Source organism: Onthophagus taurus, chromosome 2 (genome assembly GCF_036711975.1).
Source record: "Onthophagus taurus isolate NC chromosome 2, IU_Otau_3.0, whole genome shotgun sequence".
Lineage (NCBI taxonomy): Eukaryota > Metazoa > Arthropoda > Insecta > Coleoptera > Scarabaeidae > Onthophagus > Onthophagus taurus.
Window position 1 is genome coordinate 16,582,161 of NC_091967.1, and position 11,090 is coordinate 16,593,250.

At 32.6% G+C, this 11,090-nt stretch overlaps 2 protein-coding genes across 2 annotated transcripts; one reads left to right on the plus strand and one right to left on the minus strand.

The window, feature by feature from the left end:
• Nucleotides 1-255: 255 nt before the first annotated feature.
• On the minus strand, nt 256-1,133 carry LOC111419391 (proteasome assembly chaperone 2). The gene has a single exon (XM_023052188.2). The coding sequence runs from the start codon at nt 1,039-1,041 to the stop codon at nt 331-333; it is 711 nt and encodes a 236-aa protein (XP_022907956.1). The 5' UTR covers nt 1,042-1,133; the 3' UTR covers nt 256-330.
• A 5,038-nt stretch (nt 1,134-6,171) lies between these two features.
• Nucleotides 6,172-11,007, plus strand: LOC111419410 (uncharacterized). Its single transcript, XM_023052210.2, has 3 exons — nt 6,172-6,654; nt 9,754-10,074; nt 10,410-11,007. Exons 1-3 carry the CDS (start codon nt 6,567-6,569, stop codon nt 10,937-10,939), a joined length of 939 nt encoding a protein of 312 aa, XP_022907978.2. The 5' UTR covers nt 6,172-6,566; the 3' UTR covers nt 10,940-11,007.
• Nucleotides 11,008-11,090: the final 83 nt, after the last annotated feature.

Genomic DNA, 11,090 nt, shown 5'->3' on the forward strand with positions numbered 1-11,090 from the left:
ATTGCGCAAGTTTCAGTGCAAAAATCTGGAAAATCTTAAGTAAGTATTTCTGCTATTTGCCCAGAAAATGTGCATAAACATAAATTATCAGCATCTGAGACTCCCCCCAAAGTTGGATTGAGTGTCAGAAAAATTGAGGAGTTATGTGAACGTAAACCTTCCTCAGATGAGGATATTATATTAATTGAATAATTAAAAATTAATTTTTATATCAAGTTTGTGTTAAAAATTATTTTACATAAAATAATGTGTGCTTTATATTGCGTTTTTTTCAAAATAAATTTATTTATCAAATTGAAAATATACAAATATTTAATTAATTTCATTGAATTAATATATTCCTACAGGTGGTGGGTTTCCAAATACAAAATTCCAAGAAATTGGATATTTAATTTGAAATCTGTCTCTATCACTCATCCCATGAACCATCTCACATAGCACATCCAAAGTAGCAACAGCATCTGGGATATTATCCCCTTCTGATACATATTTAATTAGAACCATGCAAGGAATACTTTTCCTTAAAATCTCATATAATTTAACAGCAAATCCGCTTCCAACCACCAAATATTTTCCATTTTCATCTACATCCATTGCAGGGATAGATGATGCTGTGGTTTCCCCTCCAATGTGACGAAAATGACTAGATTCAATAGTGTGTAACTCATAAGCAAACGTCGACGTTATTATGATAACATTTCCAAATTTTAATTCAGTCACTTTTTCTTTTAATTCTGTAAAGAAATTGTGTGCAAATTTCGTGTCAATACTAGACCTTAGTTGAAGAACAGCCAATTTTAATTCTTCATTTATGTATAATTCACAAGCCGTGGAAAGCGTATTCGAATTTAAATCATAAGGATCTCCACTTGCTAATGATAGAATTCCGGGATGCCATAACCTAGCATATCTTTGAAGGTTATAAGTTGTGATGATTAAATCCGCTGTTAATTGACCAATATTTCCAACCGCCACACTTGGTATTAACAAAGTAAATGAAGTACAATCACAAGTCTTCTCGAAATTTATTAAATCAATCATTTTTAGATTTTGTTTAATCTTTTTTTAGTGCAATAAGCTAAGTTAAGTTTTAAGCACACAAAATACTCTGACGTTTGTGCAAATCATTTGTTGACATGTAATATAGGCAACCAAAATAGCATTTAGGAATTTTATAAATATTAACAATCATTATTTTATAATGTGATTGAAAGTATTCCATAATTCAGAAGTGATAATGTGTTTCATATAGTTTATGGTTTTTAGCAGCTCTAAATTATGTAAGTTAAGAAAGCTAAATCTCACGCTGGGGTTGGAAAGATCAGAGCGAATTTTCAACGTTTTCCTTGTAATTAGGATTGTGTGTGGTTTGCAAAGTTTAAGAAGCTAGTATTGCAAGTTTTGGAGTTAACAGTTTTTTTGCATATTCATTCATAACTTCTTTTATATTAAATATTTTAGAATAGAACCAGCTAATGAATGATGCAATGGAACGTGAAAAATGTTTAAAAGTAGAAAGAAAAGTCGCAAAAGTGCAGAGAAAAATATGAACATTTCTTGATATCTATTTAACTTGATAGTTACTTTGATAACTATTTATCAATCTATGAATCTCTAATTTTTTATTTGTTTTGGGGTACGTCATAAAATTGCAAAAGAATCTATGTTATGTAAATTATGTAATGGAGAACCATTGCCACATTCTGCAACTTGTTGTCATTTATGGCAACTTTATTTTCGTAAATCTGTTCTATAGGCGATGCAATAGTATCATCTTGCTCAATCTGATGATACCAAATATTAATGCTTCTAGAAATACCCTAGCTTGCACAAATCTCTGTTATCTTCAGTTTAATTCTGCATATCTAAAGCTGATAGTAAAGGTACTAATGGTGAAGTTCTAGTTTTTCTTTTCACTACCTTAGCAGGATTATTTTTAAAATACTGATGCCATCAGTCTTTGAAATTTTTGAATTTTTTCACTTTACTGAGCAACAAGGTTCACGTACTTTCGAGTTTCATATTATGTCGTCATATTCTTCTGCTGAATAGGTTCGATCTAGCCAGCAAATGCAACGGTTAGCAGCAGGGAAAATCTATAAACATAAAAAACTGTGATGTAATGGAAAATATTGATGTATAGCTTGGCCTGCCATACTGAATGTCAAAACAAATCTTGTTAGAGTTTGATTTCTATTTTGTCCAGCGGAAGCTCAATAAAGTCGATTGTAGCAGTGCAAACTTCATTTGTATCTTTGTTTATTCTTCTGTATGAGGTATAGAAGATGGAGTTTTCACGAGTCACGAAAGACTTCAAACCTATTTGCACTCTTAATAGATAAATGGCCAATAAGGCGGTCCAAATAAGCCTACATAAATAGGTTTATGTTTCGAATTGCCATTATAAAGTTTTGTTGTGATATATCTTTCTCCTCAAGAGTGAAACCTGTCATATATTTCTTACGGCAAGTAGAATCGAGACTGTGTTTTTGTTTCCACTAAAACTCCTTTATGGATGACAAACTCTGCTCCTTTTTGTCTTTCAAGATTCTTCCTTTATTTGGTTTATTGTGCTCGTCCGCAGATGATTCAAATTTTGTACCGAAAAATATTGTTAGCTATTTTATTTAGCGACATGACACAACGAAAACGGAAATCACAATCAGAATATATAATATTAGACCAAATATAATAATAAAATACTACACCCTGGCGCACAGTTTTCATCGGTTGAGAAGACGAAGCTAAGAGTTGTTGAACTTTGAGTTGAAATTTGTCCAAGATTGTTCCTCATTTATAGTTTTCTGTTTTCATTACATATTCTTTGTATGAGAGATTTCTATCAGGTGTAACGCCTAGGTATTTTGGTGTTTTGTTGTAAGCCATGTGTTTTCGAATTATATTCTAAGCTTTCTGTCGATGATGTTATTGTTTAAATGGAAATATTTTGCCTACATTTTTTGTGACTGGTTGAAGGCGCCATTTCCAGAAGTCCCAGATCTCTAGTAGGTTGGCTGCTATTCTTCGAATCTTATTTATTCTTTCTATCTTGTTGAAAGAGCCCAGTGATTGGTGTAGCCGTGCTTTATAAATCTTGTTTCTGGCATATAATAATAATAATAATAATAATAAATGCCTTTATTAGAAAATAAGCTTAATTGTATAAAAAAAAACATACAAAAGAAAATAGGCGAGTTCCAGCTTGTACTAGTTAGTACAGCTGCTCTAACTAACCTAAGAAACAAAAAAGAAAAACATGACTCGGCCAAAAATTACAAAGCAAAAGCTAGATACAACAACAAGATTGCAAAACATGTCAGATCAGCGTTTGCCCCCATGTAGACATTGTTCAAGAAGACAAGAATATTTCTGTGTAAATTTAAACCTTCGTAGTGAGAACCCCTTGCAATTATCGTCCACCTCATTATATTTCGAAGTTATTTGAAATATGTATGATCTCTGAAACAAAGACAAACGATAGAAGGGTGGCGACAGTCTTCCGCGAAATCGCGTATTTATTCGGTGGACATCATTTCGAAAAGTTATCAGTTGGTAGAGATACTGTGGTTCCTTGCAGTTTATAATTTTATGGTATAGGCACAAACACTGCACTTTCCTACGATGATACATATTTAGCCATCCCGCATCCTTCAGTTTATAAGATATTCTGTTATATTTTCTAATTCCATATATATACCGAAGACACGAATTTTGCACTCGTTGAATACGTGTTACATCGCTAACGTCAATGCACGGATGGTAGACCTCAGCACAATAAGTGAATTGAGCCAACACAGAGGCTTCGCACAACACCTTTTTCAGATGAATACCAAGGGAGTGTCGATGAGGAAACAACATCCTCAGATGATAATAAGCCCTGGATATACAGTTGGAGACATACTTCTTATAGCGAAAACTGTTGTCCATAATCATACCCAAATTCTTTACCTCACTAACCAAAGGAATGTTACAACCATCAATTTGCAAATCAATACTTTCCCGAAAACCATTACATATAGCGGAATTTCCAAAAAGTATAGCATTGGATTTACTCGGATTAAGATGTAGACCGTATTCCCGAGCCACTTTATGAATGTAATCAAGGTCTTTTTGCATATTCGTAATACCCAACGCGAAGTCGCGTGGGTCAAAGGAAACATACATCTGCAAGTCATCCGCATACATATGGTACTCACAATGATTTAACCCCCTAACGATTTGAGATGTATATAAAGAAAATAGAATATTCCGTAAAATAGTAGCTTGTGGTACACCCTTGCTCAAACAGCGAAATTCAGACAAAGCATCACCGATTCTAACCGACTGATGCCTATTACTTAAATAATTTTCAATTAAGTTTAAAGCGGATTCACTGAAGCCAATATACTTTAACAATTCCACAAGCAAGTCATGACAAACACTATCAAATCAAATCAAATCTGCGATAAGCAGTTAAAAAGGAGCTGTGCCAGCATCAATCCTTATGGCAGGCAGTCCTTAAGTTTTCTGGGTGAGCTCACATCGGACACCGTGATAACTCGGAATGTTCTGTTATTCAGCATATTATTTAGCCTGTTGATTTACATGGAAGGAACTTACAAATCATGCCTTCTCTTCGTAGTGTCGCAGCCGACAGATAAATAGTCAGAAGTTTTGAGCTCTCTTTAACATCCAGTTTAAATATAAGTTGAAAGGGAGAGGATTTGGTCAATACAGTTCCGTTTTGGTCTGAAACTTGCCTGTTCGATTGATACATCAAACACTTTCTGTAGCCCTTAAGTGAGTTTGGTATTGCTGCACATATTTCTTGACTTTAAAATAATGACACAAATCAGCAAAATAACATCGTAACACTGCGAATATGACCAATGGAAGAAAGATAACCTTCATGGAATATTATTCTTAAACTCAACAATATTTTAAATGTGTAAAGAAAATTTTAGAAAATCATTATTACTCGATAAGTAGCAATTAGAGTAAAGGAAAATCTATATTTTTTATATTTTAGTTTTAACCGGTTTCGGTATTAACCATCATCAGAAGACAGCTCGGTAAATTTTGAAAATCGGATTTCTTAAATTTCATTACACAAAAGGCCGTATATAATCACTTGGGATCGTTGATTTATCAACCATAAATAATACTTAACGAATGGATGTATCGATAACGTCTTTTATGACTTTGCATAATTTCATTTTGATTTATATTCCATTTATTGTAGTTATAAAAACCACCCTCACAAAGTGTTTTTTACACAACGACCAAATTCAAAGCTGATATGAAAATTATACATATAGTGATTGTAAATAAGTTAATAATTACTTGAAATACAGATAATAGTTATTTTTATCGAACTTCTTAAGAAAGTGATAACATTGTCAAGTAATGTGTTAATAAGCTATTAATATTTCGTTGGAATAGCGTTAAAACTATTATTTAATTTACTGCTCTAACTTTTATGAGGCTTAACTTCGAGTTTAATTAAGACTGACTAATTTATATTTAGCCAAAAAAGTTCCCACGAATTAGTTGTGTTTCTAGTATACGTGATTAAAATTACACCGCGTGTAGCGATTAAATCACGAACTCAAACAAAACTGTTAGAAACCGATAAAAACATGTCATAACTGCCACTTGTGATGGATTAAAATGCGCAACGAGTGTTTAAACACCATTAAAAAAACGGGCGATAATGTCAAAACGTCGTTTACAAACTATATTGGAACTAACTGTTGGGTTCGATACGTTTATTTACTTTATTCTTCCCGGTCGCTACCTCGAAAAAGCAGATGAAAAAACTTTGTGATATCGATTTATGATCTACAAGATACTCGATTGCTACAACGACGTATTTTTTTTTTCCGGGAAAATTGTATTTATTAATATATGTATAGGCCATCCGTTGTGTATACAACGGATATGATAAAGTTTATCGATCGTTTTGAATGAGTTGTTGTAAAAATTGTGTCAAGATTTCGGAAAATTATTAAAATCAATTTCATGTAATTTAAAAAACATTAATAAAGTGTTATGAATAACATAATATTTATTTTATATTCAGTAGTAAATTTTTAGGTAGTCCCCAATCTTGGTTTTACGATTGCTTATCTTGCGTACTTTATATCGGTTCCCTCGTTCATACATACCTGGGAACCGTGTGTAAATAAAATCAGTATTTAACGTATCGGAATCGTTGTCGTGCACTTTTTTATTCGATCCTTTCTATTCGTATCACAGCCTAAAAAAATTACAGAAATTTTTTTTGTATTCTTTAATAAACATTCGCCATGCGTTAAGTGACGAAAACCGTTTTTAAAATATGCACTGTATCTCGGACAACAACCGGCAGTGTTTGTTGTGACGTGAGCCGTAAATGTTTGGATATCCTGATTGAATACAGGCCTAGAACATTTCGAATTTGATTATTTCCAAACGTTAAGTGAACCTGAAAGCGTCGATTATGGTTTGAAAGTTTTCTGAAAATTCGCACCGAGTTAAGTAACGATTCAAAAAAATTCCACCTTATTTTGAAGAAATGTAAACAAGAAAGTATATGAAGAAAAACTATGAAAAACGAATGGTTTTTTATCTCGTACTTATTTTTGAGTTTATTTGGGTTGATATTATCTCAAAATCATAATTTTAATAACGCAGGTAAGTTATTTTAGTATTTATTTTTAATTTATCAATGTTTAATTAATAATTAATTTATATACATATACATTTTTTATTATTATTAAAAAAATATATTAAAAAATTATTTTATTTTTAAACTAAAAAAAACGTATTAAGTATTTTTTTAAATCAAAAGAATTTATTATAACAATAGCAACCCGCAAAGATATTTTTAGGACAAGATAATATTTACATTTCTAACATTTACATTACATAGAATAGAACTTAAATACTGACCTCAATAAATAATAGCACCATGATAATTTGCAGAAAATATAAATATTATTAAAAAAAAATGATAAAAAATTAAAAGTGATGATTTATATTTATTTTTAATAGATGAGCAAGTTTAAACAGATAAAAAATATATTTTTAGAGTTTTTGATAGGCAATTATATTATATTATTAATTATATATACAGAGTATATCTGAATGGCTTTGCCAAACTTTACCAACGTGATGTATGGAACAAAACTGTAAAAATAGTTCCTATAAACATGAGTCTAAAAGTCCTTCCTTAAAAAGTTACGCGCGAATTTTAAAATTAATAGAAGCTAATAATTATTAGCCATTCCTTTTTGCTTATCAGACTTCATAAGTCTTCATTAAATGGTTTTCTTCCATAAAAAAAATCACTACTATTACTGGTTGACGGAGATGTAGTCGAACTTTGCAACTTGGCATTTTGGGTAACTACTCGTACGTGGAGTTGGCTTAGATTAGACACTGACGATACATCATGATATTTGTATTGTGCTAGTTTTCTGACACTAATTTCGACGACGTTCATCAAGCAAAAGTAGCAACCATCTACATGATTTTTTGGTTCTCTCCATTATTATTATTATTGCTGCCGGGCTGAAGGGAGCGACCCCTCTCATTACCGCGACCTATAAGATCTATTGGAACTCAAGCCCTCCAAAGGTTTAGGGTAAATGTAGGTCCTTGATGAACCTTAATATTGCTCTGAGGTCTTGAATCGTTATGTCGGTAGGTGTCAAGAGAGTTTTACCGAAAATTTTGTGTATTAGACGGCCTCTGGCGACGCAATTGCACAGTATGTGTTCAGCTGTTTTTGACTTGCTTCTAAATATGACCTTATACGGCTGGTTGAAATTGTATTCTGTCGGTATAAGGTCCGTTTCAATTTCAATCAGGTGATTTAGACATGGGTCTTCAGAGGATTTTGAGTCCTCTGAGGTTGCCCTGCATCAACTTGAGTGAAGAAACTATTTTCGTGATAAGGCACTTGAAGCTGCCTCCTTTTGTATATATAAATGGAGCGGTGTGAAACCGAGTAGGGCTTCCAAAGCAGCCGTCGGACAGGATCTCATTGCACCCGTTATATTAAGACATGCTAACCGCTAGATTTGTGCCAGCTATTGTTGTGCTGTTTTATGTTTTGTTTTTGGCCACCAAACCAGTGAGGCGTAGCCGACCATGGGTCTGATTATTGCTACGGAAACCCAATGAGCCATTCCTTGTGTGAGATCCCAGTTCCATCCTAGGAGCCTGCAGCAGATCTGGTTTGCCATGATAGCCTTTTTCCTCACCTTATCTAAGTGTGAGTTCCAGTTTAGTTTACTGTCTAGTATTATCCCTAGGTATTTAACTTCTGTTTTGAGGTTAATAGTTCTGCTTTCAATGGAGGGTGCTTTTATTTGTACCTTCCTACTCCGAGTGAACGGGACTATTTCGATTTTATTTAGTGCTTGGTATTTTTACACCAAATACTGGTGAGTAGTAGGGCTTTCTGCATTAGTTGAGTTATGATTGTATTATATTTACCTCGGATTGTGATTAGCAGGTCATCAGCATACACATACATAGGTGTTCATCAAGTCATCAACTACCAAGCACCATAATAGAGGTGATAGCACTCCCTCTTGGGGACATCCTCTTAGCGCCTTTATAGTCAGCGACTCGCCTCTCACACTGGCTGTGATCTGTCCACTTTTCAACATGTCTATACACCATTTGATTGTCGACGGATGTATATCTTTTACGTGTAGAGCCTTCTCTATGGATTCATAGGAGGTGTTATCAAACGCACCCTCTATATTATTATCAGTAATTGTTGATTTTGCTTTCTGGTAAGCATGTTGGCTAGGATGGAGTGAATTAGTAACAAACACTCCATTCCTAAGATATTGATCGATTACCTTTTCCATCCCTTTGAGGAGAAACAATTAAGTTAGGCTAATTGGTCTGTATGTCTTGGGCTCGGCGTTTGAACGCCTATCACTTTTAGTTATGAAGACCACCTTTAGTTTCCTCCATAGTGTGGGTATATAGCTAAGGTTGTAGCTAGTTACATATATGGATATTATTACTGGGAGTAGGTCTTCTAAGCCTTTTTGCAGAAAAATAGGCAGAATACCATCTCCTCCAGGCTCCTCTTCTGAAACCATCTCCTCTTCCTGAAACACGCCACCACATTTCAGCCTTATTGATATGGAGTACCTAAGTATTACTTTTCCGAATCTTTAGATTGGCAGAGATAGGCCAGTTGCTTGGCCACCACCTTCATACATTAGAAGAACTGCGCAAAATCATAAATAAATGATGTAAAATTTGTACTTTGTTATTTTTAATAAAAATTGTCATTAAGAAAGCATTTCTAGACACATGCTTATAAGAACTTTTTTTGATTTTGTTCCATACATCACTCTAGTTGTTTCGTAGTGTTAGTTCTAGTTTTAGTTGTTATTCAGCCCAAATTGTTGTACATTTTTATTGAACTAAAAGTAGAACTAACTAATACAGAATGCATTGGTGTGGATAGCTAAGTTTTACAATTTAGTAAATTTTATAAATTTAATAGAAATTGGATCAAATATAAAATAAAACGCGTTCGTCCTCAATTTGTTCTTTGTTTTATTTATATGCGGTTGTTTAATGTCGTAAAAATTTTACGATCCACGGTCGATTTGGATTTATTTGACGCGAATACGTTCGTTGCAAATTTACGCTTTACGTTGTTTACATTTTCATTACATGAAAATAGATTTACTAGTTATAAACAATCTAAAGCCGTTTACTTACTTTTTTTACAACTTTATTTACATTAAATTTCAGAATTAAATGGATACGAGAATGTCCTTCCCAAGAAAAGTATGCCACAATTCGTATTAATTAAACAATTCAACGGAACGACTGTCACATTAAATTGTTCGATATCCCATTGTAACCATAATCGGAAATATATTAAATGGGAAATTAATAGATTGGGGAATTTTAACGGAGAATGGAAACGAGTTCCTAATAATCAAAGCCATATAATTCCCTGCCTGGGTAATAAAAAAATTTCAAATTTAGAAGTTAAAATAGAAAACAACACTCAATATAGATGTGTTAATAAGAATTTAGTAGTAAAAGTATTCCAACTAGAGGTTAAAGGTAAGCTTTTTTTATTATAAATCGTAACTATTAAAATCAATTTAAGATAAAATTAAATTTTTTGGTTATTATGAAAGGAATACCTATTAGTGTAAAAGATTATTTATTATCGCTCTGATAGATAACAAAATTGTTTAATTGATCGAGTTTTATCTGTATTACCTTGTCGTATTGGCCCTAATCCGAGGCAATATATCATTTGTCACTCAGATAAAATTCAAAAATATTATGTTGAGATTTTAAATATACGTGATTTTGTTCAAATCAGATTAAAAAATGATTTATTACTATTTTAAATCGTTAACCGAAATTTAATCATCAATCTTTATTTTTAGAACCAAAAAAACCGTCCGTTTTGGAAATTACCCCAAATGTAAACACCCCAAAAATCAACTCCCAATTAATTCTTCAATGCAAAGTGTACAGTTCAGTACAGCCTTTAGAAATATATTGGTTTAAACAATGCGATAATTGTAAGAAAAAACTCATGTTCAACAGTACTGGATATATAAGAATAAATACCAGCGATAATGATAATGTGATACAAAGAGAACTCAACATCTACATTAGCAAGCTGCAAATTTATAAAGTTGGCCCTTTGGATGATGGAGTTTACGCGTGTGTTGGAGTAAATGCGAATTATTACGACGTTAAAACTTTGTCTGTTAGTATTCAACATCAATACAATTGGGAACCTCACATTTCATTTTCTTTGTTATTCCTAATTCCTTTGGCTTTCGCTTTGGTTCCTATTACCGTTTGGCTGTGTTATTATAGAAATAGACAAAAACAACATCACAGAGTTGTTTTCCAAGAAAGGAAGATGTATCTTAAAAGAAACAATCCTCAAGTACCTATTCTGTAAAAATATTATGTATTTTTTAAGATGTTAACTTATAAATTGATTTTATTTTTAATAAAATGTTAATTGTTCGTTTTTTTTTTATTTTTGTTGTATTTGTTATCCTTCCACAATTTACATACCGATCAGTTATTTTCTACGCAGTTAAAGTAAA

What these genes read in the sequence shown, in the direction of transcription:
- LOC111419391 (XM_023052188.2), bottom strand. Translation starts at nt 1,041, where the DNA reads ATGATTGATTTAATAAATTTCGAGAAGACTTGTGATTGTACTTCATTT.
- LOC111419410 (XM_023052210.2), top strand. Translation starts at nt 6,567, where the DNA reads ATGAAAAACGAATGGTTTTTTATCTCGTACTTATTTTTGAGTTTATTT. An exon ending in TCATAATTTTAATAACGCAG is followed by an intron (nt 6,655 to 9,753) that starts GTAAGTTATTTT and finishes ATTAAATTTCAG; the next exon opens with AATTAAATGGATACGAGAAT. An exon ending in ATTCCAACTAGAGGTTAAAG is followed by an intron (nt 10,075 to 10,409) that starts GTAAGCTTTTTT and finishes CTTTATTTTTAG; the next exon opens with AACCAAAAAAACCGTCCGTT.